The 11,911-nt window shown below is 37.9% G+C and overlaps 1 protein-coding gene across 1 annotated transcript; it reads right to left on the reverse strand.

The window, feature by feature from the left end:
• Positions 1-1,166: 1,166 nt before the first annotated feature.
• On the reverse strand, positions 1,167-11,845 carry CWC15 (CWC15 spliceosome associated protein homolog). The gene is made up of 7 exons (XM_003944950.4): positions 11,741-11,845; positions 10,306-10,444; positions 9,627-9,739; positions 9,228-9,316; positions 8,250-8,357; positions 3,942-4,060; positions 1,167-1,564 (listed from the first exon to the last, which is right to left on the reverse strand). The coding sequence occupies exons 2-7, from the start codon at positions 10,434-10,436 to the stop codon at positions 1,435-1,437; spliced, it is 690 nt and encodes a 229-aa protein (XP_003944999.1). The 5' UTR covers positions 10,437-10,444; positions 11,741-11,845; the 3' UTR covers positions 1,167-1,434.
• Positions 11,846-11,911: the final 66 nt, after the last annotated feature.

Here is an 11,911-nt window from a genome sequence, read left to right on the forward strand (position 1 = left end):
CAATCTCAGCCCACTGCAACCTCTGCCTCCTGTGTTCAAGCAGTTCTCTGGCCTCAGCCTCTTGAGTAGCTGGGATTACGGACATGCACCACCATGCCCAGCTGATTTCGTATTTTTAGTAGAGACGGGGTTTCACCATGTGCAAATTCATTTTCTAAGTTGTAAAGTTAGATAAAAAAGTTTTTAATATTAAAAACTCTTAAAAACACTAGCTGAAGTATCCAAAATGTTGTTTAAGAGCTCGGAAAAAAATGTAAAACATAAATGTGGAATCCAGACCTGGGTTTCATTTCCAGCTCTACTCCCGACTCGGGATAGATAAAACCAATGTCCAAACTTCCATTGGGAACATGGAACTTCTCATTTAATAAGGAAATATGGTTTTAAATAAATAGTAACACACTATTTTGCTTTAAAACTTCTATTTTTAACCTTAGGAACCTACCTCTGTCATTCATGGCTGAGGAAGCCTATGAACAGGTCTCTGTCTGTAGAAGGTTCAATTTCTGGTCTCAAATTTTCTATCAAAAGTGGCCCTCTCAAATCACAGCCTAGGTTCCCAAAAACTTTATTTCCAGAAATACTGCTTTTAGTATAGCTTAACTCTTCCTCTCACTTCCCACAGATATATTCTTCAAGATAACAAAACATTATTTCCAAAGGTTTTATTTTACATATAGTTTGATTTGAAACTTTCTCAGGCTGTGCACTGAATGCATGTCAGTGTGCATATTCAATCTCTTTCAAAAGAAACATAGCAGTTGAGTATCCAGGAGAACACAAGTGAGTACCATATACTTTAATAGAATGCTTATAGAGCTCTCCTCCTGGGCCAAGAGAAAAAAAAAAACAAAACAAACTGCCTGCAGTTGTGAGCAATGCCCAGTGTTCTCCCAGACACACGCTTGGGGTATTTACTGTTGATAACACTCCTCCACACTATTTTGTGTTCCAAAATGGAATCTGTCTCATCTTTCATTATACTCTTCTAAAAAATGCAGAGAAAGTATTATTAATTAACTGATCTGAAATCAATGAGAGAGAAACAAGGGGGAAAGGGGCAAGTTAATGCACAAGCACAATACACAAAGGTAATTTTTCTTTTCAAAAGAAATGATGCAATGCATTATTAGCAGCATATTCCAACAAAAAGTTGGGCACACGGATTTGGTTATATAGATTAAAAATATTTATTACAGGCAGATTTGCTTTTCCCAAGGAAAAGTAGTACTGGAAACATTGAGAAAATGCAAACTGGGTTAAACCTATTCCCAAGTCCATTATCAAGTAAGGTATCACTAAAGAAAAAGATAGGAGTTTAAAATTAGGGAAACCTACACACGATTTAGACAGGGGAAAAGAAAAAAACTCATCCAAAAAGATCAGAATGATCCTTTACGTTTTACAGTCTTTAATTAAGCACATAAAACTGTACTACTTAATATATTTCTCCATAAACTTTTTGTGAAATTCAGATCGCAGTGTGTCATTTACAAATCTTTTGTCTTTCTTCTGGTCATCTACACCTTTTGCACAGTTCTTGAAGACAACATCATCATCCCACCTGAGGAAGAAAAGGAAAACAGAACATCTTAAAATGTTTGCATCAGGAGACAAGAATATGTACACTGCAAGGCTTAGTCATTATACAGAAAGACCCGCAATTACACTCAAAATAATAAAGTAATCCTTAATATATAATCTTGCTTTATTATAGCAAGAATGGCAATTCCTACTTAGAACATGTAAAACATTTTTATTTCTCCAGTAAAAGAAACTTTTGAGTTAAAAAAATAGAAATAAATAGATTTTAATTGCATAAATATTTAATGTTTTTAGTTATAATATAAAGAGGCAGCACCTAGGACTACTCTAATATTGGTACAGGCATCTGTAGATGATAGTAGTCAATCAATTTAATGTAGTTTAGATTATGTGGTTTTGAGGACTGTAGATATTCCTCTTTTATCAGTTAATGTTTAGTAATCATCTACCGTAGTATTCACATCATAGGCCAACAAGAGAAGGAACCACTGGGGTATAATAATTAAGGCTCAGATATGGCCCACATGTACATTAACCATGGAAAAGTACCAGCTGAAGAACTCAAGGCAGAATTCTGGTTGGATTCTGTAACATATAAGCATGAAAACAAAAACAAAAACAAAACAGAACACCTGTAAGTTACAAAATACATGTGTTACAGAAAATAAAAAGCATGGCCGGGCTTGGTAGCTCATGTTCATGCCTGTAATCCCAGCACTTTGGGAGCCAAGCTGGGTGAATCATAAGGTCAGGAGATTGAGACTATCCTGGCTAACAGTGAAACTCCCTCTCTACTAAAAATACAAAAAATTAGCTGGGTGTGGTGGCACACGCCTGTAGTCCCAGCTACCTGGGAGGCTGAGGCAGGAGAACTGCTTGAACCTAGGAGGTGGAGGTTGCAGTGAGCCGAGACCATGACACTATACTCCAGCCTGGGTGACAGAGCGAGACTGTGTCTCAAAAAAGAAAAGGAAAAGCAGATTTCAGAGTATCATCTAGCATATAAAACACAAGCCCATATACATAATACAGATACCCTCACAGAGATATATAAAACACAAGCCCATATAATGTGTATTTGTGCATGCATGTGGTTACATGCCAGGAGAAACTGCATGTGGGAAATGAGCAATGAAAGTGGGCACCTTTGGAAAACAGTGCAGTAAAGTCATCACTGATTCAGTACAAAGAAACATAAAAAGCTGAGCAGATCAATAAGATTGGGATATAAGACAGGTTTCTGTCTCCAATTTGCATTCAAAAAAGGCAGAACAAACTATACAGCTTAATTTTTATATATAACCAGTACAGTTTTTTCTGTATCCAGTCTCTCCTCAACTCTCTTCAAACAGGATTTTTGTCCCTCCTTCCCAACACCAAAATGCTCTTTCCTGACATTAGTATTTGTCCTCAGTGCTCACTTATCTCCTCCTGAAACACTCTGCTTCACTTCTTTTAGTTCTCCTCCCTTCCCGAATGGCTGCTCCTTGTCAGCCTAGACTTTGTCATTCAAAATTCATTCAATCAACATTTATTAGGCACCTGTATAATGTTTAGAGGTTGAGTAGATGATTAGAACAGTTATTGCTAACTAATAATCTACCTAACCTCTAAACATTATACTAGGCTCAGTTTTGACTTCTCTCTAGCTATACCCTTCCCTAAGTGATTTCATCCAGTCTCACGGCTTTAAAAAGTTTATCTGAGCCGACAACTTCCACATCTACTGTCTCCAGCTTGGAGTAATTGGAACTGTATCAGTGGCATAGCATCATGCCAGACAGGAGAGCAGGTATTGATACTGCATCACTCCAGAGGGGAGAGCAGGAATGAACAGTACTGGATCACGCCAGAATGGAGAACAGTCAGTGGTACTGCATCATGCCAGAGGGGAGAGTGGTCAGTGGTAATGCCTCACTCTAGAGGGAGAGAGCAGGTAGTGGTACTGCCTTATTCCTGCGGGAAGAGCGAGTAGTGGTACTGCATCACTCCTGATGGCAGATAATAGCATTAGAGGTGGTGAAAAATAACAAATATGGCTTAAAAGTTAAGCAATGTTTCCTTGACAAATGCATATAAAATAACCACCAGGCTGGGCGCGGTGACTCACGCCTTTAATTCTAGCACTCTGTTCTGTTCATTATTCCGAATAGAACAGAAAGAGTATCAGTGGATGGTGGACTTTTAGAAGCTTTATATAATGCACCTAGCCATCCAACTTATAAGCTGCATGCCTGTGTGTATAGATACACACACATATACACACTCTGATATATAGATACACACTGTTTCTGTATAGTACCTTCTTATCCAACTTTTAAACTGCTTGACTGTGTGTACAGATACACGCACTCTCTCTGACACACACACTCCACCACTCCATTACTGTATAGTACCTTCTTTTAACTTTGAAGTTGGCCTGAGGCTGGGATGGGCCAGTGAGATTAAGGAGAGGGTTTCCGCTCAGAATGTTTTCCATACGAATCCTCTCTTCTTCAGCTTTTTGTTCTTGTTCCTATCAATGATAAAGGAAGATTAATATTCACTTATTTTAACTCTGGGTTCAATTTTTTTATATTAGCTCACTGAAAAAAAAAATCATTAGGATTTTACAGCAAGAAAAGCATCAAGGCAGGTTTTGTTTTTGTTTTTAAGACATACTAGAAAAGTCTCCCTCACCAAAATAAAATAATTTGGCATTTTTATTATAAATTATTTCATGCTTGACATCATACAGTATTCTCTTCCAACTGCGAAATGCTAGAAATCCATATTTACATCTATCTTCTTTCTTGAAGTACATGTAAAATCAATTGCTTTAAATTTTAAGCATTTATCAATGAGCACATTCTAATTTAAGAACATATTACATATCAAAAAGATACATTTAGCAAAACTATTACCTCAATTTTAAAGGGTCATACATAACTGTAATTAAATTTAATTTAATATTATTTTGAATTACATTAATAATGTAAATAATCTTATTTTGAATTACATTAATAATGTAAAAGTGCAACTCTAGGTTTGATGACAAGTTATTAATGAGAAAATAACTCCTAAAATAGGACAAACTACCATGTACAAAATTATATCCAGCTAATATGAATTTCTACTAATTTACCCGAGGTTGACATATTTTGTTCTTATTGACATTATTGTTTTGTTTTTTTGTGTTTTTTTTTTTGAGATGGAGTCCTGCTCTGTTGCTCAGCCTGGAGTGCAGTGGCATGATCTCAGCTCACTACAACCTCTGCCTCCAGGGTTCAAGCAATTCTCCTGCCTCAGCCTTCTGAGTAGCTGGGATTACAGGCACATGCCACCATGCCTGGCTAATTTTTATATTTTTAGGAGAGATGGGGTTTCACCATGTTGGCCAGGCTGGTCTTAATCTCCGGACCTCACGATCCACTCACCTCAGCCTCCCAAAGTGCTGCAATTACAGGCGTGAGCCAGGTGCCCAGCCTAATTTTTTTCTATTTTTATACCTCTCATCCTTTATCTGTTACAACACTGTCTTTCTTCACTTTCATTTTAGCATCAACTTCTTCAAAGACAAATTACCCTGAGTTTCCTTCTCAGAATTTGGAATATAAAATGTCTAAAACCCTTAGCTATCACTTCTAGATCTACCTGCCAACATGTTACCTTAAGCCAAATATAAATCCTGTTTTGCTGTGTTTTGGGGATGACAGAAATTGATGACTTAATAGATCAAGGCAAAAGAGATGGTGTGGAAGTCATGGTCCATACCATGACTTTTTTCTTTATGAAGAAAAATAAAAATGAAAATGGGAGGTGAGAAGATCTAACTTTTAAGGAAATAAACAAGAAAATTCCTTTAGGCCATTGCTCAGAACTTAAAATCAGAGATTATCCATCATAGATTAAGAACAGACAGTTTTCTAAAAGCTATATATTTATTTGTAAGAAATTATACTGATGCTTAAAGGGAAAAGATATTTCTCTGAAATACTAGAAAAATAGGAGCTAAGTATACAATATAGCCAAACTTACAATGTGCATGACATATAAAGGTCGCAAACATTTTATGTTTGGAATATCATTTCCTTTGGAGTTACTGAATGATTGCCACACATAGCACTGGGAAAAGGCATAAATTCTATATTCGAACAGCAGGCATACTATGTTTCATAAATATAGGCTAGTCATTAGATGGCATATATGTCAAATCCTAACTACCCTGTTGTAAATATTTTATTGGAACATTGCCACACCTGCTCATTTATGTACTCTGGCTGCTTTTATGCTCTTAACAGTGGAGGTGAGTAGGTGCGACAAGAGGCTCCATGACCAGCCAGCCTAAAATATTTACTATCTGGCCCTTTACAGAAAGTGTGCCGATCCTTGACAAAGGCTAAATGGTTTGAAAATCTTAATTTGGGGCATGGAAAAACCAGCCAATAGAAAGGGAAACAGGGATAAAAGAAACAAAACTACCATTCAACCCCAAGAAATACCAACACATTTTAATACAAAAATTAGATGAAACTCACAAAACTGCAAGACATTCTATCTAAAAATGTTTATCCCTCCTCAAGGTCAACCAAAAGCATTTAAATTGTTCATCTCTTTATGTATCCAGGCAAAGTAAAAGACTTTGGAACAAATGCCCTCTAGTGGTGTGCAAGTGGGATTGGGAATGTTTTTTATAATTCTTTGACTTAAAAACTAGAAGTAAAAACTATGAGCTATTATAGAAATTATGCTCTCTTCCACAAAACTTTGATGAGAATTGTATTTTAAAATACTTTTCTTTTTCCAATCTGACTTCTTTTTTTTTTTTTTTTTTTTTTTTGAGACGGAGTTTCGCTCTTGTTGCCCAGGCTGGAGTGCAATGGTGCGATCTTGGCTCACCACAACCTCCGCCTCCTGGGTTCAGGCAATTCTCCTGCCTCAGCCTCCTGAGTAGCTGGGATTACAGGCACGCGCCACCATGCCCAGCTAATTTTTAGTATTTTGTTTTAGTAGAGACGGGGTTTCACCATGTTGACCAGGATGGTCTCGATCTCTTGACCTCGTGATCCACCCGCCTCGGCCTCCCAAAGTGCTGGGATTACAGGCTTGAGCCACCGCGCCCGGCCCCAATCTGACTTCTAAGTCTTCAAAGTCTATCCCAAATTCTATCTCTTTTTTGAATTCTGCCCTGGCCCTCCTGATTCACACGAACTCTACTTCCCTAGATCCCTCGTATTGACCATGTAGTATCTTTTCTTCCTTTTTTTTAAAAACAGAACAATTCTTGCCTCAAATAAAATCTTACACACAGGTCTATAAAAAAGCTATGCTGCTCTGGCTGAAAACAGGAGCAGACATCCTTACCTGAATGTCTCACAATGTGTCAAATTCAACATGTTTAAACAGAACTCATCAACTATCTCTTCTTTCTGCCTAAAATTCTTTTGCATTCCCTGTATTGATATATGGCAGCGATGTCTACCTAGAAGTTAAGAGTCCTCTCTGCTGCCGCAGTCAGTCATATCTATCAACTCAATCTCCTTTATTTTTTAGTTATTTATTTTGTTGAAACAGTCTTGCTCTGTCGCCAGGCTGGAGTGCAGTGGCGTGATTTCAGCTCACTGCAACCTCTGCCTCCTGGGTTCAAGCAATTCCCCTGCCTCAGCCTCCTGAGTAGCTAAGATTACAGGCAGGCACCACCACGCCCGGCTAACTTTTTGTATTTTAGTAGAGACAGGGTTTCACCACATTGGCCAGGATGGTCTTGATCTCCTGACCTCAGGATCCTTCCGCCTCGGCCTCCCAAAGTGCTGAGATTACAGATGTGAGCCACTGCACCTGGCCAACCTCCTTTTATTTTTTATTTTTCCCTGTTCCCCTTCCCACTTTGACCTCCCTGATAGCTCTATCAGCATCCAATTACTTATCTCAATTCCAGCTCCTATCATACAAGCTGAGAGTCTCTTAATTGCAAGGGAAGATTACTGGAATAGCCTCCTAACTCAGTTTTTTTCCAATTCATCCTCATATTTTTGCCAGAGTAATCTTTATAAAAATGCATATCCAATTTTCTCAATCTCCTGCTGAAATCAACTGGCTTCTCATATCCTTGAGAAAAAACTAAGACTCCTTCAGCATTATTTTGCCAGCCTCTGATGCTCTGACTTGTTCTTGCCACTTCAGTTTTACCACTTAGTATAACTCTGGGTAATTCATTCAAAGTTTTAACTATCTTTGAGTTCTATATTTTTTCCTCATATTGTATATGGAGAGACCAAGAAACTGTGGAGGCTCAGAGAAGTTAGATAGCTTGACCTAGGTTTTATGAAATCTCTGACATTATTGCCTTAACAGTACCTAGTCAGGAGACAAACAGAGAGAGAATCTTTGCAGACCATGACTGTATCTTGATCATCTTTGATTCTCCTGTCAATTTACAAACATCAAGTAAATGCTGAACAAATGAATAAACAAGTAAATGACTAGCAAGCTGGTGAATATTACTCAATGTATTTGAACTATTTGGAAAGAATTTTTTACATAACCAGGATACCTAGGATGTCACACAAATAATCAGATTTACAGATCTACAAGTGCTAAATAGTTAAGACATGGCAAGGGAAATTTCCAGTATCAGAAGATATTACTTATATTTTTAAAAATTTGCTACTTTAGTATATATGAGAATGATAGAGAGATGTAAATATTTAACCCTTTGGTTTTACCTTCCTGGCCTGCTCTTCAGCTCTTTCTTTTTTAATTTTTTCCAGTTCTGCAAGAAGAGCTGCAGTATCATCATCATCACTTTCCTCTTCAAAATCTTCATCTTCCTCCTAAAGAACAGTGAGAGTCCGTAAGATTAGACTGAAAATACACATTACCAAAACATAGTACATATGTACAGTTTATCACCCTAAGAGACTCAAAACAATTTTACGTAGCTCAAAACAACTTTAAGCTAGCAAATAATCAAGTGCAAAAAAGTGAGCTAAATTCTCAGAAAAAAATAATTTCAAGTGAATAATTATTAAATTTCACTTGAAATTAGGTTTCTTGTTTTACACTATTATGAGTAACTCTATCATTTAACTCTAGAATTAACTGCTGATGTGTATAAATAGTTAGATATTACTCACTGGATGCCATTTCAGGTTTCTTCACTATCCTATATGTAGAAAACTGCAAATTAAATTACAGGCTCTAAGGTCCCACAGGATTTTAACATTAACTGATGTGCTAATCCTTAAAAACCTTCTGCTTAGATTGCACAGAGGGAACCATTAAGTGTCTTGCACTTAATGGAGGGGGCATCATATCTAATGTAAAAAGGCCGCCAGTACAACTCTAGAGGGCACTGTTCATAGAGAGCCCAGTGTGAAGAGTGCCCTGTAGAGATACGAAACCCAGCAGTAGTGCAGTAGTTTAGTACAGGGCATTATTTTGGGGGAAAGGATATCCTTTAATAAGTTCCTTCCATTTTTGGTTCTCTAGAGATCAAACTTGCTCTTAAGGTCCTTACCACAAAATAATACTTTTTGTTTTAAAATCAACTATAAAGTTTAGCACTGAGGTTGGGGCTATATCTGAATAACAGTAAGTAAACATAAATACAAGTCACTTATTAAAGCCAAAAGCACAAGTATTTTAGAAAAACATGGTAAATCAATTATTAGATAGAGATGAAAGGAGGAAACAAAACATACATCTGTTAGAGGGTCATCTGCATCAAGGTTGGCAGCAGGAATCTGGTCTAACCGTGGCTTTTTTGACACTGAAGAGGAGGTTGTATGTTCTAGGGGGAAACAAAAATCATTTAACTTAGTAAAACAAATACTGCATTACTTAAAATGTTTTAGGAACCTGTGGGCACAAAGAGCCCACATTAAAAGCATTTATGACAACAGAAATCATATGCACAGTGCCTGGCAAATATGCTTTTGGTAAATATTTGTTATTATCATCTCTAATGACTTAAGGAAGTATTATAGCTCACATCAAGCTGTAAAAGCAAACAAATAGTTAACATTTTCCAGTTGCTACATGAAAGAAAAACTTTCAACAAGATAATTTTATGAGACAAATGTTTGGGATAGTGTTGGTACCTCGGGTTGGACGATCCCTATTTTTCTCTCTTGCAGCAGCTCTCTCTCTTTCTTCCAACTCTCTCCTGAAGTCACGGTTACGAACCTCTTCAGGGGCATCCTGAGTAGTTTGTCTGAAGTAAAAACAAGCCAGGGCAAAAATGTTACTTACACACACACACACACACACACACACACACACACGAATGTAGTAATGGAAGACAATTCAAGAATGAGACTTTGTCCTTCAAGCATAAAAAAGGGAAGTAGACAAGATCGTAAGCTAATCTGAGGGTTAGTAACAGCCACTCTTGTGCTGTTCCCAATATTTCAAGAAATCCAAATTCAATCACATATTTCCCCATAATATGGCTTTACACTGATTAAAATATCTTTAATTAGTATTATATCAACTCAGAACAGTAACATTTTAAATATATTGACTGGTGCTGATTGTGCACAGTCTCTCTGAGGCATTATTATTTATATTATTTATTGTTCTATCTACATATGAAAATTCCTGGTTAGTAGAAATTTTGCATTTTAAAATCATAGAGCAAAATTTTAGTGTTAAACATCCTATTGCATTCTATGCCTATGAATACAGCTAAGTAACATAACTGAAACATACTACATCATGACCATGTCATTTAACAGATTTGGTCTTGTTTTGCGAACAACAAAAAAAACCTCTTATTACCTGTATTTTATCTTTGTATGAGAAGGTAGGTCTCTGCTTGAATACTGCTTTGAAAGCTGGCTCAAATCACCTTCTCCTTTTCCTCTTCCACCCCTTGCAGGTTCAAAGGTTGGCCTGGCTGCAGTTGTCATCTTTTATGCTTTGAAGAAATATAGTATCAAGTTATTTCCAACATTACAAACTCATTTTACAGAGTATTAATCAATATCCATACTGGTGAAATAAGTTCTAAAACTCATTCCCCCAAACTTGCTTAATCTTCTTAAACAAAAGTTTTCAAGAAAACAAATTATGAGGCTTAGGCAGTACAAGGAGTATGACTTCCCAGGCATATCTTAGTACAAAAAATTCTGTCACAAAGATCTGAGTTTGCATCCCTATTTTTCTTCTGACTATGTGGGCTTCAGCAAGTCACCTAGCTTAACTTTCTGTCATCTGTGGAATGGAGATATTCCTCCTAGGATTACTGTAAGAATTACGACACCTGACATGTCAAAACCCTTGTAAAATACAGTACTGCCATGTCTGAGTTTTAAAAATTCTCAGCTAAACCTTACTCCACCAGACTTTCTAAGGTTTGCATTTTAATCTAAACTTCACACAATAGCAAATAGACTAATCGAAACAAAAGCCAAAAACAATTTTTAAAAAATCACTGACGAAGTTACTAAGTGCCCTAGAGAAGTGTGTTAAACTTCAATGACAGTTACATAGAAAAAAAAATCTTAAACAACCTTTTGTTGATCCAATATTCTTCTACAACAGGCATCATATTATAAATCAGATCTTTTGTGGATTATAATTTAAGGACTGTTCAAAAAAACAAGAACCTCACCCCAGAGGATTCTAATACCAAAAACCAGGGACCCATTCATTAAGTTATTTTCTGCTTGGCGCAGTCACAAGAATACTGTCTAGCAGATTTAGTTACTAAAACCATGTAAGTAAGTGTGTGGGAGGGTGGGCGAATTGGGAGGATTTTTTTTTTTTTTTTTTTGCGGGGGGCTATTTCACTTAATTTCCAAAAAGGATAGAGGCATGAATTCAAAGAAGAAACAGGGTTATCTGGCGCTGGGGACGCCACCCTTCCCACACACCAACAGAATTATCACTCCGGCCTCCGGAGAGCCAGTTTCGCTATAACCAGAAACTCGCTGCCTCTTCACCCGTGCCTAGCACTGCAGGGATGCGAGGGATAGTGAAGGGTGGACCTGAGGCTCGCTTTAAGCGGTAGGCGAGCTGCCTTTACGCTGCGATTTCAACCGCAGGCCGAGAGCTCCGGACGTGCCTGACGGGCACTCGGTTCCGCCCCTAGCGGGCTGCTTCAGGGCCTCCGCCGCCCGCGCTCAGCACTCTGCCGCCAACTCCGACCCCAACTGCCCTTTCCCGTCCTACTGGGTTAAAGAAGATAATCTGTTATCCTCCTGCCGCTCACATTGGCCGAGGTCCGATGCAGCAGACTGCTAAGATCATACAGACGCCATTGCTACGCTTGGCTCCCAGGAACCTCTGGGCTCAGGGCTAGCGCCTATGACCCGGAAGCAAAACCCAAGGGCTTCGGAGGCGGTGGTAACAACCAATCCGCAGAGGCCGAAGTGGAAGTTGG

Source organism: Saimiri boliviensis, chromosome 6, assembly GCF_048565385.1.
Source record: "Saimiri boliviensis isolate mSaiBol1 chromosome 6, mSaiBol1.pri, whole genome shotgun sequence".
Classification (NCBI taxonomy): Eukaryota; Metazoa; Chordata; class Mammalia; order Primates; family Cebidae; genus Saimiri; species Saimiri boliviensis.

Coding starts and splice junctions, on each gene's coding strand:
- CWC15 (XM_003944950.4), bottom strand. CDS start 10,436: ATGACAACTGCAGCCAGGCCAACCTTTGAACCTGCAAGGGGTGGAAGA. Junction 4,061..8,249: donor CTGAAGAGCAGGCCAGGAAG/GTAAAACCAAAG, acceptor TATCATTGATAG/GAACAAGAACAAAAAGCTGA. Junction 1,565..3,941: donor AACTTCAAAGTTAAAAGAAG/GTACTATACAGT, acceptor TTTCTTCCTCAG/GTGGGATGATGATGTTGTCT.